Below are 18212 nucleotides of genomic sequence, written 5' to 3'. Positions count from 1 at the left end.
GGATGTTGAAAACTAAAACTAAATAAACACATTATTAAAAGAAAAAAAAAGAATAGCTAAATCATTGTTACATAGCAGGATCATTGTTACAGTATTGCTGTAACTGTGCACAGTGTTTTCCTGGTTCTGCTCGCTTCACTTTGCATCAGTTCACATAAGTCTTCCCAGGTTTTTCAGAAGTCCGCCTGCTCATCATTTCTTATAGCACAATAGTTTTACTTCATATAGTACAACTTGTTCAGCCATTCCCCCAATTGATGGGTGCCCCCTCAAAGTTCTATTCTTTGCCGCCACAAAAAGAACTGCTCTAAATATTTTTGTACATATAGGCCTTTTTCCTTTCTCTTTTATCTCAGAGAGTTCAGTCTCATGCCAAGAGGGTAATGACAGTGAGGGGACCTGGATCTACCCATATTCAGCAACACCAGGCTCTCGCTCCTGTAGGCAAGTTGGTATCCTTGCTGTTTTCCCACTGTCATAGTCTTGGTTGGCCTCAGTTTCCTCATCTGTAAAATGAGGGGGTTGGACTTCATGACCTCTCAAGTCCCTTCCAGCTCCAAAATTACAACTCTAGGATCCCACTCATGCCCCTTCTTATTTCCATGCCCTAACTCATGATCCCCTCCTTCAGGGCAGAATGGGGAGGAAACCAACCTCAAATCCAAGAGGACCTGGGTTCAAATTTGTTGAGGGCCAGAACTGAAGAGTCTAAATATGGGATAAGGAATTTAGGTTAGAGCTTGACTTCTTTCCTTTTTCTTACCCAAAGGGCTTAATTATTCAAAATCTTTGGCTCACCAATTTCTCGTGCCTGAAGGTATTAGAATACTCTGACAGATTCTTGAATCTTGATAGCAAGCAGGTGTACATAATTAAAGTAACACCTGAGGGCTGGGATTAGTCAGGAACTCCTCGGGGGTGATTGTTAGCTTTCACTATTTAAACTGGACCCTCAGAATAATAAACAGCTCAGTCTTTTGCTGACAGGCCTGGCCCACGTCTCTTCATTTCACACTCCTGTGTTTGATGCAATACTTAGTCGTGGGCCACACAAATTCTGCCTCTGGCACATCCTGGCTTTGTGGCCCTGGCCATGTGCCTTAACCCCTGAGTGTCCCAGGTGACCCTCTAACAGTTGCAGAGAAGGTGCCAACCTGTACTAGTAGGGGGACTTTCCTCACCTGGGAGTTCCCTAGACCAGTGAAATCATAGGTCCTGTCTATCACTTCCTTTGAAACAACCTGCCTCTACTCTTGCCTACCCATATCATGCTTACAATTGAAAGCCCAGACTATACCCCATTTCTTTCTTCCCTAACTCCAGCAGCTTAAATTACTCTTTTCCTTTCCCTGATCTCTCACAATAACACTCCTAATCTGTGCTGTACAATTGAGTATTTGATTCCATTTTTCCTCTTCTCAATTTTGAATTTCATGTAGGAAAGCCTTCTCTTTTCCAGTTAGGTTGTGAACTCTCAGAGGGCAGGAAACATGCTACCTTTGTATCCTGAAACTCTCCTCCTTTTCTGAGTACCCACATGTTGTCGGACTTCACTAGGGAATTACAGAATCACAACCTTCCTTCAATGCATAACGAACACTTACCCTTGGTTTTCTCTACCACCTGGGGGCTACTCTATAAGAGAGCCATTTGATGAAGTTTGATAGAGATTGGGAGGGAAGTCCAAAGGTAATTCAGACCCAAACCATCAAAACTGAAAGTTTGTATTTAGGAGATTTGATGGGAAGTTCCCATCATTGAATTCACCAGTTACTTCTCCATCAAAAATACTTCATTTGTTGTGCTCTGAGCAAATAATGCCCCCTCCCCCTTTTTAATACTTGCAGTGATTTTTCTGGTTTAAGGAAAAGCAATTGTGTGGCCAGGTGTGCTGCACACCTGTAATCTGTGCTGATGGGGAGACTGAGTCAGAAGAGTCCCTTGAGCTGAGCAGAGTTCTGTAGGGCTAAAGTCTATCGGGTGTCTGAAGTAAGTCCAGTACCAGTGAGGGGAGTGGGCAGGGACACAGGCTTCATTCAGGCTGCTTGAGGACAGACAAACCAGTTCAGCTTGGAAATAGGGCAAGTCAAAGGAAGGGAAGGAAGAAAAGAAGGAAAGAGAGAAGGAAGGAAGGGAGAAAACTGGGGGAGAAAGAAAAGAGGAAGGGAGGAGAGAGGGAAAGAGGAAGGGAAGGAAGGAAAATTGTTGCTGCTGCTGTCACTGTTGTTGGGGGTGGGGGAGAAAGAAATGTTATTTAATTGGAGCCAGGAGCTCCTGATGATGAAGCTTCCTCTATCAGTGTTTCCCGTGAGAAGAGAATCTGCCTCAGAGTCAGGACAGCCTGAGCTCTCGTCTCCCCTCTAACATGTAGTTGTTGTGTGATTCTGGGCAACTCATTTAATCGTTCAGTGACTCTCTAAGGACTATACATTGCAGAACATGTGCTGGTAAACTGCCATCCATGGTCAGTCAACATTAAATTAAAATTAACTAAAATGTAATTAATTAATATTTTTCCCATTAACAAAACATTTTTTTATCTCCCTGCCCCTTCCTTCACCTTGTAACAAATAAGCGTAGTCAAACTCCCAAATTGGCTATGTCCAAAAAATACAGGGTGTCCCAAAAGTCTTAGTGCAGCTTTGCTAGCTTAAAGACTTTGGGGACATCCTGTATATGTCTCATTCTGTGCTGAGTCCATCACCTCTAGCACAGGAGGTGTTTAACATGTAAAACCATCAGTCCTCTGGAATCTTGGTTAGTCAATAGGTCAGACAGACTTCTTAATTATTTCAAAGCTGTCTTATACACAAAGGGTACTTATGGAGATACATATTTTTTGAAACCTATGTAAAACTCTGCCCTAATTCTAAGATGGATAGAACTCTTTCCAAACAGTGGCCTAATCAATCTGCACAGGAAAGAGGAAAAAGGTCTCCCTGACTGGCCTCCCTCCTTCTCTGTGGGCTGACTTTTAGATCATAGCCTTTGGAGTGGCACACAAAGAGAGAGACAAGACAGAGACAGAGAGAAATAGCATGCTTCAGTCTATGCTCAGTTCGTTTTCTGGAGGCAGATAGACTTTTTCATCATAAGTCCTTCAGAGTTGTCTTGGATCATTGTATTGCTTAGAATAGCTACGTCATTCACAATTCCTCATCATACATAATTGCTGTTACTGTGTTCAGCGTTCTCCTGGTTCTGCTCACTTCACTCTATATCGGTTGATACAAGTCTTTCCAAGCTTATCTTCCTGCTCCTTATTTCTCATAATAAAGTAATATAATATATATTCTTAATAAATGTTTGTTGGATTTATTTATTTCCATTGATGGCTGTTTCACTAAGTTACTTCTGAAGCCTCAGGTTAGCTCTCTCACTTAGATCAGGCAGGCATTCGATGGCAATGCATAGACCAAAGGGCAAAGTGAGAGAGGGCTTATTTAAAAAAAAAAATCAATTTCTTCCCTTCAAATATTACCCCACTGTCATCATTATAGTCAATGCTGAGTTAAAACATTTCTAGGGGGAAGAAAACATCTGAACCATTAGATATTTCACTCCCAAGCTTGATAAGGAGGTGTGTCTCCTGACCCAGTTTGGGAGTGGATGAAGCTCTTTCCAAACAATGGTCTAATCAACCTGAATAAGCAAGAAGGAAAAGGTCTCTCTGATTGGCTCCCTCCCTCTCTATGGACTGACTTCTAGGTCATAGCCTTTGGAGTGACACACGGTTATTTCCTGTCTCAGTCCTCTTCGGCAGAGGTATCATCCCAAGCAGAGAGATACTCAAAGGAAACAGACCTCCAGGAGAATAAAGATGCCCAGATATACAGTCCACGTCCGGGGGGAGTGGCTGGCTGTGCCATGTCAGGATGGCAGCCTCACGGTGAGGTGGCTGGGCCGGGAAGCCGTCAGGAGGTACATGAAGAATAAACCTGACAATGGAGGTTTTGCCTCAGTGGATGAGGTGAAGTTCTATGTGCGGAGATGTAAGGGGTTGGGTCTACTGGACCATGATGACCTGTTAGAAGTTGCCTTGGAGGACAATGAATTTGTGGAAGTTGGTAAGTAGAGTCAGAGGGTTATAGATCTGAGCAGAAATAGACCATAAATGGAGAAAGGATGTGGCATCTCTCAACCCACCCTTCAGAGTCACCCTTCTTGGCTGGAAGGTAAGAACAGGCTGAGAGCTAGAAGACGTCCAACCAGGTCATCTGGTCTAACTTCGTCATTTTACAGGTGAGGAAACTGAGGCCTAGAGAAGGGAAGGGCCCTTAGAGGTTGGTTATCTGTTCCAGATAACTATTAAAAGTTACCTGGTCCAACCCCCTCACTTTGCAGATGAGGAAAGTAAGGAAAATGCATCCTAGAAAGGGAAAAGTGATTTTTGCCCAAGCACACACAGTGCTCTTTAGAGAAGAAACTTTTTTTTTTAAAGGCAATTGGGGTTAAGTGACTTGCCCAGGGTCACACAGCTAGTAAGTGTCAAGTATTTGGTCTGAGGCCGGACTTGAACTCAGGTCCTCCTGACTTCAGGGCTGGTGCTCTATCCACTGCGCCACCCAGCTGCCCCTGGAGAAGAAACTTTTGAAAGTCAGTTGTTATTATTTAATTGGTGGTTCTTGGGAAAGGAGCAGGTCAAAAGGAAGGAATTTATTTTATTTTTTATTTAACGAATTATTTTAAGTCCTACTCACTATACTTTAACACCTACTTTATCTTTCTTTTTAAAAACATCTTTTTAAAACCGTCTTTTGTTTGTATCTAGTCAATCAATCAGTAAACATTTGTGGAACACCTATTATGTGCCAGGCAGAGTGTTAAGTACATATTGAGCAATAGTGTTTAACACCTGCCTGGTGCATAGTAAGAGCTTAATAAGTGTTTACTGATTGATTAATTATATATTACATATATGTATATGTATGTATGTGTGTATGTGTATATACATATATATCTTTCTGTCCTTTTAGTTACTCACATCTCTGCAGTGAGGATTATAGATCTGGAAGGGACATTAGAAGCCATCTAGTACAACTCCTCATTTTTACAAAAGAGGAAACTGACGCCTAGAAAAATGGAGAGAGATTTACCCAGGGCCACACAGGTAGTAAGTGGCAGAGCTAGGAGGGAAAGTAGACTTCATTCATCGAGAAGCAACACAGAATGGCGGAAAAAAGAATAGTTTCCTGAAGAAGGTGGGATTTAGCTGGAACTTGAAGGAAGTCATGGAAGCTGGAAGGCAGAGCCAAGGAGGGAGAGTATTCCAGGCCTAGGGGACAGACAGGGAACATGCTCATAGTCAGGAGATGGGAGGGTTTTGTGGGAGAGACAGCAAGGAGGCCAATGTTGTCACTGGACCACAAAGGATATGGTGAGGTAGGTACAAGGTGTGAAAAGACCAGAAAGTTGGGGAGGAGGCCGGGAGAGGAGCCAGACCAGGGAGGCAAGCTGAGCAGCCTGGGCCAGCTGGGCTCAGGGGGAGTAACGTGAAGATACTATGTGAAGGCAAAATAATAATAATAATAATAATAATATATTATTATTATTATTATTATTATTATTATTATTATTATTATTATTATTATAGCAATAACAACAGCAGCAACAACAACCATCATTTATTAAGTGTTTTAAGGTTTGCGAAAACGCTGTTTTTCAAATGACGTTCCGTCATTTGGTTAGACCCTGGGGCCCTGGGAGTGTGAAGGGTTATAGCTGCCTGTATGCCCTAAATATATACCTTTCTCCTAGCCTTCTTACTGTCACTACTCCTGTTTGTGGGAGAGGGAGCCCCAGGCTTCTTGGGAGTGGTGTTTCTTACGATTCATGCTATGTTATTTCAGTAAACACCTTTGCTTTGGGGTGACAAAAAGGTGCAGCAACAGTTTCTGTTGTATTGATTCAACTACTGATGGGAAATGGCCTACGTCATGGCCTTGCCTTATTTTAACTGTAAGATTTTTGAGGAGAGTTTTGACCTTGCACCCTTGAAGACTCATCGGCCTTCTCGTTTCAGTGATCGAAGGGGATGTGATGTCTCCAGACTTCATTCCATCTCAACCAGAAGGAGTTTATCTGTATCCTTTTCTGAGCACCATCTTATCCTTCTTTGAAATCATCATTGCTATGCTACATACATCTTTCCTTTAACAGGCTTTTTTCAGATACAGCAAATACCGGGAACCTGACAAGGTAGTATTTAACCAATGATCTTTCTGGTAGAAAGGGTCAGCTAGATGGTGCCATAGTGGATAGAGTGCTGGTCCTGGAGTCAGGAAGACTCATCTTCCTGAGTTCAAATCTGGCCTCAGACACTTGCTAGCTGTGTGACCCTGGGCGAGTCACTTTATCCTGTTTGCCTTAGTTTCCTCATTTGTCAAATGAGCTGGAGAAGGAAATGGCAAACCACTCCAGTATTTTTGCCAAGAAAACCCAAATCCCAAACGGGGTCATGTAGAATCAAACATGACTGAAACAATTCAACAACAACTTTCTGGTAAGAAAATGCAGGCTAACAGTGGCAATTTTTATTGTATAAAGGGAAGTGTCCTGAAACCTTTCCTACTGATGGCAGATAGTAAGAGAATTACCCCTGGCTTTAAGACACCAGCATGACCCAGCTCAGCAAACATTTAGCAAGCACCTACTATGTGCCAGGAGCTGGGGGAGACAAAAACCAAATCACAGTAATTCCTGTAAGCTCCTCATCTGCAGTATCACACCTTGTAAATAGTAGACACCCATGAAATAGTTGTGTAACTGAATGAATGCACAGAAGGCCCTTGTGACCGCAGGAGAGATTTTGAGAAACTGCCAACTTTGGCTCTCTTTATCACAGTTTAGCAGCCCTTTCTACCCCCTCTTTTAAAATCTACTATTTTAAAAAATGTGTAGTGACTGTGTTCACATTTCACTACAATGGTGAACTCTCTGGAGAACCCACGTTCAATTCTGTGTATCAGAATATCAGAATTTTAGCATTGGAAGGGACCTCAGTGACCATGGAGGCCAACTCATACTGGAAACCTAACATATCTGACAAGTGATTTTCCAGCCTCTTCTGGCAGAATTTCAACAAGAAGGAAACTAGCACCCCGTTCCACCTGTAGATGACTTTAATTGCTAGGAACTTTGTCAATCCTAAGTGGACCTGTTCGCCAACATGGAATGCATCTAATCCCTCTTCCCGCGTGACAGCCCTTGGAACACTGGAAGACAGCATCACGTCCTCCCCTCCCCTCTTCTTCAGGCTAAATAGCCTTGGCTCTGACACACTTAAATGAGGGGTGTGCTGGTAAATATTTAACTACCAACTCTCTGGAAACAAAATGTATGCAAGACACCCTTTTAAGTTTCATCTGCATTAGCAACATTTTCTCCATCACTTTACAAAGTCTAGACGATCAACAGGATAAGAAATCAACCTTCAATTTGTAGTTTGCTGATTTCCAAGGTATAAATGTGTCCAATGAAATCTATCTATTTATTTGTTTGTTTGTTTATATTTTATTTACTTGCTTATTTATTTTTGTTCTTTATTCTATTTTTATTTTTCCCCAGTTACATGTAAAAATCATTTTTAACATTCCTTTTAAAAAATTTTAAGTTCCAGATTTTCTCTCTCCATCTCTCACCTCACCCTCCCTGAGACAGTAAGCAATTTGATGTGAGTTATACATGTTCAGTCATGCAAAACGTATTACCATATTAGTCATCACACTGCAATTTAATTGGTTACAGCACACACACCCACACCCACACACACACCTGCCCCATTTATATGGCAAAGGTCCTTCTCCATTCTGTTCGCCCTTCTCTGTACACTGTCCACCTTCAACTGTGGTCCTTAGAGCCTAACACAACACTCCAGGTGTAATATGACCAGGGCAGAACACGGACTTATCACCCCCTTATTCCAGAAATTGTTGCCTCTCGATGAAGCCCAAGATTGCATTGGCTTTTGGGGGGGCTGCCACCTCACCCCATTCACTTGTACTGTCTCATTATATCCATTGAGTTCTTCCCTCACTAATATCCACTTCTTTTGACCAGTATATTGCCTTAGACGGAGATAGTCTGACGACTGAGGATTTGGTCAGTTTAGGAAAAGGATTGTACAAAATCAAGGTAAATGTATGGGGTAGAGGGAGACACCCTGAAATCACCACTGCCTCACCTTAGGAAATATCCCAACCAAGCCCCTCATCTACTTTTCCTAGCTTACTCCGGAGGCTGAGAAGCGAGTGCAGGACTCCAGAGAGGTCATCGAAAGTATCGTGAGAGAGAAAACTGGTATCCGTTCTCTTTTGGGGCATGAGATCTAAATAGAATTTTTAAAAATGAAATGACTATCTGCAGCTAATCGACCCCAAATCTTTTTTCCTTTTCAGTTGTTTATGGAATCACTACTGGATTTGGAAAATTTGCCAGGACTGTCATCCCTACCAATAAGCTAAGGTAGGTGAGAGACATTTTCTCTGAGTAATTTACTCAGACTCTTTGTGAATTCATTTCATAATGCTCCTAGACAGGTTGGTGGCATATTAGATTGAGTACTAGATTTGGAGTTAGGAGGAACTGAGTTCAAATCTTGCTGCAGACACTTACTAGCTGTGTGACCCTAGGCAAATCACTTAGCCACCATCTGCCTCAGTTTCTCCATTTTTAAAATAAGGGTAATAATAATAGAAACTCCCAGGTTTGGTGTGAGGATAAAATGAGATAATATTTGAAAAACACTTAGCACAAGGCTTGGCACATAATTAGTATGTAACAAACGCTTGTCGACCTGCCTCTACCATCTTGGTGGAAATTGTTAAATGAAGAAACTTAGGTTGAAGATTATTATTTTTTTCTTTTCTTTCTCTCTCTCTTTTTTTCCTCTCCTCTCTTAGGGAACTCCAGGTCAATTTAGTGCGCTCTCATTCTGCAGGTAAGGAGAAGTTACTTGAAATTTCTGATTTTTCTTCGAGTGGCAGAAGGGTTGGGATTGATTGGGAAAGACAAAATGTTTGCTCTGTTGATGTCCTCATAGGTGTTGGGAAACCACTGATCCCGGAGAGATGCCGGATGCTCATGGCTTTGAGAATCAATGTCTTAGCCAAAGGATACAGTGGAATTTCCCTGGAAACTCTCAAACAAGCTATCGAAATGTTTAATGGTAATTACCTGGAACCAGTGTTGGCTGGGAGTTTAATACAAAATGGAATGTTATCAGGCTAGTCAAAGGGATGACAGGAAGGACAGGAAGAAGGGGATCAGAAAGGATTGAGATGGGAGGAAGGAAAGGAAAATGAGGAAGATGAATGTTACCAGAGGTGGGGTTCTATTTTTTTATGTCAAAATACAGTCTATAAAGAAACTTTATTTTCTGTTAAATATGGAGTCAGGGAGGCCACCTGAGACTACTAGCTCTGTGATCCTGGACAAAGCCTCAGTTTCATCATCTGTGAAATATGGATAAAAATAACATCTCCCTTCAACAGCAAGAATTGTTGGAAGCCAGGGAGCTAGGTGGCGCAGTAGATAGAGCTCTGGCCTTGGAGTCAGGAGGACCTGAGTTCAAATCTGTCCTTAGACAGATGACACTTACTTGCCCAGTGACTCTGGGCAAGTCGCTTAACCCCAGTTGCCTCACCAAAATGGAAAAAAAAAAAGAAAAAGAATTGTTGGAAGAATCAAATGACATAATGTGTGTAAAAATGTTTTGCAAACCTTAAGGGACTAAATAAATGTGAGCTATTATCATTATCAGTTTTACAAAGATAAGAACAAATTACATGAGGGTTAAATATTAGTCCCCAGTAGTCATAGTATCACAGAGCTAAAGCTGAAAAGTACCTTAGAGGCTGTCTAGACCAACCCCCTCATTTTACAGATGGGGAAACTGAGGGCCAGGGAGGGAATTACTGGTGGCATAAAGTGACAGAGACAGTTAGGGAACTGATTTTGATGCCATTAAATTCTTTTGGGTGGAAAATACCTTGTACTCGAGTTGGGGAAATTCCATTGTGAAGCAACATTGGACACTCCCACATAATGAAGCTAGAGGACCAGGCCACTAGAGAGCCCCATTTTCTAGGATTTCAGCTGTTCCATCTCTGTTCTGCTGACCTGATCCAGCAATTGGCAGTTGTATCATTGGTCGATGTTTCTCTGACTACTTGGACAGATCATGGAATCATGGAATCCCAGAATTGGGAGGTGATGTAGTGGGAAAAATACTAGATTCGGAATCAATGGACCGTGGTTGAAATCCTGACTCTGCCACTTATTATCTATACACTCTTGAGGAAGCCACTTCCATGGGGCCTCAGTTTCCTCATCTGTAAAATAAGGGAGTTGGCCTAGATGCCTCTAAGGTCCCTACCAGCTCTAAAGCTATGCTTCGATAACTTTCTCATCCAATCTTCACTTAAGACATGAATTCCTCCTACAAGTTACATAAGCTTAAAGTATTGAACTTTTAGTCCTTAGTCATGGCATCATAGGTCTAAAGTTGAAAATGACCTGGCACTTTGAATGACTATTCAACCTCCACATAAAGACCATCCATGCTGAGTCACTCCCTCCCTCCCGGGACAGCCTCCTACAATCTGAGACATCTAATCGTTGGGATGTTCTCTAACATCCAACCTAAATTCATGAACAAGACTAAGCCTTCTTCTACACAAGAGCCTTCAGATACTTGAAATGCTATCATGCTCCCCTCCCACTCCATTCTTCTCTTCCCCAGGCTAAACAATTCCCAACCAATCCCCACAGAACATAATTTCAAGTCCCTTCACCATTCTGATTGCTCTCCTTTGGTTGTATTCTAGTTTGCCAATGCTCCTTCTAAAATGTGGTGTCTGAAGGCCACCAGATCTAGAAGGGATCCCAGAGGACATCTAGTCCCCACTTCCCCATTTCACAGAAAAGGAAAGTGAGGCCCAGAAAGATGGAAGGATCACAGATTTAGAGCGGAAAAGACCTTAGAGGCTACCTAATCTAATCCCCTCATTTTTACAGATGAGACAATTATGTCTCTGAGATATAAAGCAATTTTCCCAAGGTCACACAGAGAATAAGTTGTACAGCAGGATTTGAAGCCTGGTTTTATGACTTCCAGTGTAGCAGTCTTTACAATATTTCACAGGGCTGTAGCCCTGCTTTTTATTTTTATTATTTATCAAGTTGGCTCGCCCAAACTCTGGAAGTTTAGGTCTGCCCAATCAATTGGCTCCAGAGTCATGGGAGCTGGGTTCAAATCCTGATGTTAATGGAGTAATAGAAAGTGTGCTGGATTTGGAGTCAGACAACCTCTATTCAAATCCAACCTCTGCGACCTATGACTGATCACTGAATGTCCCTGGTCCTCAGTTTCCTCAGCTGTCAAATGACGGAGCTAGGCTAGATGACCTCAAAGTTCCTTCCCATCTTTCAATCTGTGATGCTTAGTAGGATGACCTTAGATACAGCGTCAGGAAGACCTGAGTTCAAATCCAGCTTCAGACACTTACTAGCTGTGTGACCCTACGTAAGTCACTTAACTCTGTTTGCCTCAGTTTCCTCATCTGTCAAATAATCTGGAGAATGAAATGGCAAATAGTTTCAGGATCTTTGCCAAGAAAATCCCAAATGGGCTCACGAAGAGTTGGATATAACTGAAAATGACTGAACGACAATAAAAGGATGGCCCTCAACAAGCCACTTAATCTCTATGAGCCTCAGTTTCCTCTTCTGTAAAATAAGGGAGTTAGACTAAGTGTCCTCTGTGGTCTCCTCAAGCTCTATCTCATCCTCTAGATTTCGCTGGAACACAGTAGCTGCTCTTTGCAATAGCAGATTATGCCAGATTTGGGGGGAGGTGAGGCAGGTGGAGCTGGGGGGGAGGAGGAAAAGGAAGGGTCTCTCTCCAACAGTAACAGTGTAGTTAGAAGCCCATCCCATGTTCCCCATGGCAGTCTGATTTTTTTTTTCTCCCTCTCTCTCTTAGCATCCTGCCTGCCCTATGTTCCAGAGAAGGGAACAGTTGGAGCCAGTGGGGACCTGGCCCCACTTTCTCACCTTGCCCTGGGCCTTATAGGAGAAGGGAAGATGTGGTCTCCAAAGAGTGGCTGGGCTGACGCCAAATATGTAAGGAAACTCTGGAGATGCCCACATGGATGGCCAATGCATATCTGTGAAGCCAGATCAGATTTTACTCAGGATGCCCCCTAAGGCACAGTATTGAATCCTATTGGAATCCTGTTGGGAAATTTAAATTGTTTTAGCAGCTACTCCCATGATACCACCTCCTGTAGAGCTATAATGCTGTGTGAGAGGTGCAGCCTAGGCTCAGGTGTAGACAGATTAAGGAGGTCCTGGGTTCTAATCCCACCTCAGAAATGTACAAATCACTCTGGGCCTCAGTTTCTACACTGTAAAATGATGAGGTTGGACTAGATGTCTTCTAAGGTTCCTTCCAGTTTTAAATCTATGCTTTTATGACCTTCGTGTTTAATGTTGCTGTTGTTTCAGTCATGTCTGACTCTTTGTGACCCCATTTGAGGTTTTCTTGGTAAAGAGACTGGAGTGGTTTGCCATTTCCTTCACCAGGTCATTTTACAAATGAGGAAACTGAGGCAAACAGGGTTAAGGGACTTATCCAGGGTCATACAACTAGTAAGTGTCTGAGGCCAGATTTGAAGTCATGAGGATGAGTCTTCCTGACTCCAAACCCATTGCTCTATGCACTATAGCACCACATGTTTGATGTTCCGAAAGTGCAATGTGGCATCAATCACTTTGCCCTTAACGTGTGTGTGTGTGTGTGTGTGTGTGTGTGTGTGTGTGTGTGTGTTGGGCAAGAGGAGGGACATTGCAAAATCTCAAAACCCAAGACTACTCATAATCATAACTGTTAGATGAAAATTAGCTTAGAAAGAAGAGAAACTAAGGGTATGATCAGTCTGCTCTACAGGGTAGATAATTGGTCCCTGAGCAATTATGAAAGCCTAGAATTTCAGAGCAAGGGACCTCATCGAAGGCCTGTCATCACTGAACAGGGTAGATGCTTAATGATTGCTGGTTACATTTAGCTCAGAGAAAAGAAGTCCTCAAGGCCTGGGCTGTTCCACAGTGGATAATTGTTCTCTGAGCAACTCTGAAAGCTCAGAATTTTAAAGCAGGAAGAATGTCCAAGGCCATCCAGTCCAACCCACATCTGATGAAAATTCCCTCTACAAAATCACCAACAAGTGCTTATCTATCTCTTGTTTAAAGGCCTGTAGGGACAGGGACCCCAAGGCAGCCCTCTAGACACAGTTAGGAGGAAGCACGACTGAACACCTCTGATTGTTAGGAAGTATTTGTCTTACTTTGGATTGGTATCAGCCTCCCTGCCCATTTCCATTGCTCCGACTTCTGGCTTCTGGGGCTAAGCAAAAAAAAAAAAATTGCTAATGCCTTTTCCATATAAGTATTCAGATACTTGAAGATAGCTATCATGTTCCCTGGGTGAGCTTTTTAGTTTTAGCACTGAATAAACTCAATTCATTCCTTCCCACAACACCTTATTTTGTAGCCTTGTGCTGTTCTCACTCACGTTCCCCACTTAAGGGGAAGGGTTTGGGGTTTCTTCTTTGTCTGGGACCTCTTTTGATATGACACTCACCGTCCTATGTTCCACAATCAGCTAGTATTCTTTGGATACCTGCTTTATGCCAGGCACTGTGCTCAATAGAACCATAACTAGGGCTAGGTGATCAGACCTTTGGTCCAAGGTGCTGAAAATGACAGAGTGGTCATAGGACCTTCAACATCGCACTGAAACAACTAAACTCCAAACTGAAAAGTGAAGTAATAATTAGATAAAATGGGAAGCTACTAAATACCAGTTTCATTGTGGTCAAGTCAGCATCTCCCCCTCAGTTAATCAGCCTCATTGTATTCCAGAGTCTTTTTCTCTGTTTTCTTAACTTGATTTATATTTAAGAGTTGATTTGTGGGTATATTTTGTGACGCTTGGCCCAGGCAGAAAAAGTTTTAGTTATGGCTTTGGTATTTTGTGCTGTGAGGTGCAGAGTTAGCCAGTCAACAAACATTTATAGGTGGTGCTGTGTATAGAGTACTGGGCTTGGAATCAGGAAGATTCCTCTTCATGAGTTCAAATCTGGCATCAGACACTAGCTGGGTGACCCTGGGCAAGTTACTTCACCCTGTTTGCCTCAGTTTCCTCATCTGTAAAATGAGCTGGGGAAGGAAATGGCAAACCACACCAGGATCTTTGCCAAGAAAACCCCAAAGGGGGTCATGAAGAGTTGGACACAACTGAAAACAACTGAACAACAACAAAAAAAGGAAGGATGGGTCGGAGAAGGGGTAAGGCTGGAGCCAGAGACGCCAACACACATAGCTGCCCTGACACCTGAAGAAGCCTTTACCAGCGTAAACACGGATATGGAATCAGGCTGTTATTCATTTCTGAAATCCCCTCATGTCTTGTCATTCACTCTGCAGGTCCTAGAAGCCCATGGATTGAAACCAGTGACTTTGAAGCCAAAAGAGGTAATGTATATCAGAGGCACCGCTTGGAGAAAACTAGCAGTTTTTAACCCCACCTCCTACCCCTGTCACACTCATTTCTAACATGGGAATAATGATAGCTCCCAGGATGGTTGTGCGAATAAAATGAAGCAATATCTGTAAAGCGCTTTGCAAACTTTGACACACACCATCAATGCTAGCTAGCTGCTGCCTTGGTCTTTCACCTACTAAGTATCAGGGTCCGCACTCAAACCAAGGTCTTGGGAGTCATTGATCTAGAGCTAGGAAGGACCTCAAAGAAAATCGAATCCAGTCTCCTCACTTTACAGATAAGTAAACTGAGACCAAAACATTAAATGATATGACGAAAGGCACCCAACTAGGAAGGATTAGAGTTGGGATTTCAGTGCAGGTATTTTGACAGGTACAGGCAACTAAGGGCCACAGTGGCTAGAGCATTAGCCCGGGAGTTGAGAAGACTTATTTTCCCAAGTTTGAATGTAGCCTCAGACACTTACTAGCTGTGTGACCCTGGGCAAGTCACTTAACCCTGTTTGCCTCAGTTTTCTTATCTGTAAAATGAGCTGGAGAAGGAAATGGGAAACGACTCCAATCTCTTTGCCAAGAAAACCCCAAATGGGGTCACAAAGAGTTGGATATGACTAATTGACCAAAAAATTGTAATAATAAGTTGACAGCTCTATGCTGAGTCAAAGATAAAGAATCTAGTAGAAAAATAGATGAAATAAAGTGAACGTTGACTCAGAATCCTGAAGGATCTTGGCAGTCATCTAGTCCAACCAAGGAGGTTATTTAGCTTGCCCAAAGTACACAGGCAGAAAATGAATCAGGATTTGAACCCAGGGCCTTCCAATTCCAACTTTGGGTGCGCTTCACTATATACCACCCTGCTTAGAGCAGTTGGGTCCCTGCGTGTCTCTCTCTCAAGGGTCTGGCTCTCATCAATGGGACCCAAATGATCACATCCCTGGGCTGCGAAGCAGTTGAAAGAGCGAGTGCCATCGCGAGACAAGCTGATATCGTGGCTGCTTTGACCTTGGAAGTGCTGAAGGGCACCACCAAAGCCTTCGATACAGGTCAGTATCCGTGCTGCCTTCTCTTGGGCCTGGGCCAGCCAACAGGAACTGTACGATTCAGGGATTAGTGGTGGAGAAAGCGTTGGGACCAATGTCTCTCAAATCGTGAAGGGGATGTTCGGGGTAAATATGGATTTGTTTTGTCATCAAGTCCCCAGACTAGCACAAGGGGAACCGGCACTGCCATCTTACTACCCATGTGACCATGGCCAAGTCACTTTAGGCCTCAGTTTCCTCATCTGTAAAATGACTGAGTCCTAGATTCCGTTCTAGCCCTGGAGCTATAAGCCTATGATCCTTCTGCTTGACGAATTTAAGAAAGGTGAAGCGCAGGCCCTGGAATCAGGAGGACCTGGGTTCAAATCTGGTCTCAAACACTTGACACGTACTAGCTGTGTGACCCTGGGCAAGTCACTTAACCCTGACTGCCGTGCAAAAAAGAAGAAAGGAAGGTGAAAGGAAGCATGACTTTATACAGTCAGTACAAAAACAGGGAGATTTGTTAGTCTCGTGAAGAGGTTAACATTTATGGTTTGATTAGATCAGGTTCCATCCTCCGTATGGAAAAGAGAAGAGCACAGATGGAATGGCCAACGATCCCCTTGCGGAATTCCATCCCCTCCAGCATTCCTCCTTAGCTGGCCTGCTTGTGATCAGTGTGTCCAGAGGGGGCTGGAATTTGCTTAGCCTGGACTTGAAACGTCAGGAAAAGGCATCTCCTTTTGTCCTTCCCAGCATTCATTTCAACAAGCTTTTATTAAGTGTCCACTGTGTACAAGGTATTGTGCTAAGGGGCAGAGTGTACCAGGGCAAAAACCAAAATTGTGCCTGCCCTCAAGGAGCTTATATTCTTCTGGGGGAATACAGCATCAATCGATTGATTAATCAACAAGCATTTAGTAAACACCTGCTGTGTACCTGGCACTGTGCTGGATGCTAGGGATACAAAGACAAACATGGAAAAAGTCAAGGAGTTTATAGTCTGAAAAGAAACAAGATATAAGCTCTTATGGATATATAAAGTGTTTTTGAAGTAAGCACAAGGTGATGTGTGTGTGTGTGTGTGTGTGTGTGTGTGTGTGTGTGTGTGTGTGTAAGGAGGATAATCTTCATTTAAGAGGAGTTTGTGCCTGGTTATGAAGAAAGCTTGGGATTCTAAGAAAATCCTTAGATGAGAAAGATGTGCATCCCAGACCTAGGAGACAGCCCGTCCAGAAACCTCTTCTTAGAAATGGCCCTTGAGCTGAGCCTCCAGGATTCCAAGAGGCAGGGCTGACAAGGCAAAGCATGGGGACACCCTCTGCTAAATTAAGGTCTGGAGGTGTGGGCCTGGGATGATGCCCTGGAGCTAGACAGAGGACTTTGTATTTTATCCTTAAGCAATAGGGGCTGCTTGCATTTCTTGACCAGGGAATGGCAGGGGCAGACCTGTGCCTTAGGAATATTAATATGGCATCCGTGTGAAAGGTGGACTAGAGAAGGGAGAGGCTAGAGGCAGGAAAGCCACTGAGAGATTGCTGCAATCAGCTAGGCAAGAAGTGATGAAGCCTGAACTAGTCCGGTGCATGGAGAAAAGGGTGTGGGTATGAGAGATGCTCCTGTGAGTAGTGAATGTGAGAAACAGAGAAGCAGAACTGAAAAGATTTCAGCCATCAACTGGACATGTGCAGTGAGGAGGACTGAGCTCAGGATGACCCCTAGGCTGTGATATTGGTTGACTGAGAAAATGATGGCACCTTCAAGTACAAAACAATGCTGTCCCTGTCTGTCTTGGACAGCACAGAGTCAAGCTATAATTCAGGGCAAGCTCGGCTTGCTTGGACTGTCACTTTTACGGCTGCTTCTCTTGGAAACAGAATTAAGATGGGGACTAAAGTGAGGGGGACTGGTGATGGGCATCCTTAAATCTTACTCTTGTGTTTTTGCCAGACATGTTTGTACAGACAGGCATAGTCAGTTAGTCAATCAATAAACACTTGTTAAGTGCCTGGCACTATGCTAAGTGATAGAGATGCAAAAAGAGACAAAAGACAGTCCTTGACCTCAAGGAGCTTAAAATCTAATGGGGAAGATAACAAATATGTACCCAAAAAGCTATATACAGGATAAATAGAAAATGACAAACAGAGTACTAGAATTAAGAAAGATTAAGAAAGACTTCCAGTGGAAGATGGGATTGTAGGTGGGTCCTGGAAGCAGCCAGGGAAGCCAAGAGGCGGACATGAGCAACCAGTCATGGAGGACAGCCAGAGACCTGTGATTTCATGGGTATAGGGAACCCCTGGGTAAGGAAGCCTCATCTGGGATCTCAGGGAAACTATCACACCTTCCCATAAAGCATCCCTGGGCAGATGTCAGAGAGCATCATTTTAATTAATACTAATATCATGAATAATAGCACTCACATTCATATGGCACTTTGTAGTTACAATAGCACTTTCTTTGTGATAAGTATTATCATAAATTATAAATTATTATAAATTAGGTTATAATTTATGTCATAAATTATATAATAATTTATAATAATATCCATTATAATTTGTATATTTATGCATTATATAATATATACATATATATTGTATGTATAATATAAATATAATA

The 18212-nt window shown here is 42.9% G+C and overlaps 1 protein-coding gene across 1 annotated transcript in view; it reads left to right on the top strand.

Moving 5' to 3' along the window:
• Positions 1-3655: 3655 nt before the first annotated feature.
• Positions 3656-18212, top strand: part of HAL (histidine ammonia-lyase) — a 33160-nt gene continuing 18603 nt past the window's right edge. Inside the window, exons 1-11 of the mRNA XM_021006462.2 lie at positions 3656-4067; positions 6023-6083; positions 6171-6198; positions 8059-8133; positions 8226-8298; positions 8397-8463; positions 8901-8938; positions 9041-9166; positions 11984-12123; positions 14488-14535; positions 15464-15611. Of these exons, the coding sequence (XP_020862121.1) occupies positions 3821-4067; positions 6023-6083; positions 6171-6198; positions 8059-8133; positions 8226-8298; positions 8397-8463; positions 8901-8938; positions 9041-9166; positions 11984-12123; positions 14488-14535; positions 15464-15611 (1051 nt within the window). The 5' untranslated portion in view covers positions 3656-3820. The remainder of the gene's footprint in view (positions 4068-6022; positions 6084-6170; positions 6199-8058; positions 8134-8225; positions 8299-8396; positions 8464-8900; positions 8939-9040; positions 9167-11983; positions 12124-14487; positions 14536-15463; positions 15612-18212) is intronic.

Source organism: Phascolarctos cinereus, unplaced genomic scaffold, assembly GCF_003287225.1.
Source record: "Phascolarctos cinereus isolate Bilbo 61053 unplaced genomic scaffold, phaCin_HiC Scaffold_1;HRSCAF=81, whole genome shotgun sequence".
NCBI classification, from domain to species: domain Eukaryota; kingdom Metazoa; phylum Chordata; class Mammalia; order Diprotodontia; family Phascolarctidae; genus Phascolarctos; species Phascolarctos cinereus.
This window is presented reverse-complemented; position numbering and strand designations above follow the sequence as displayed.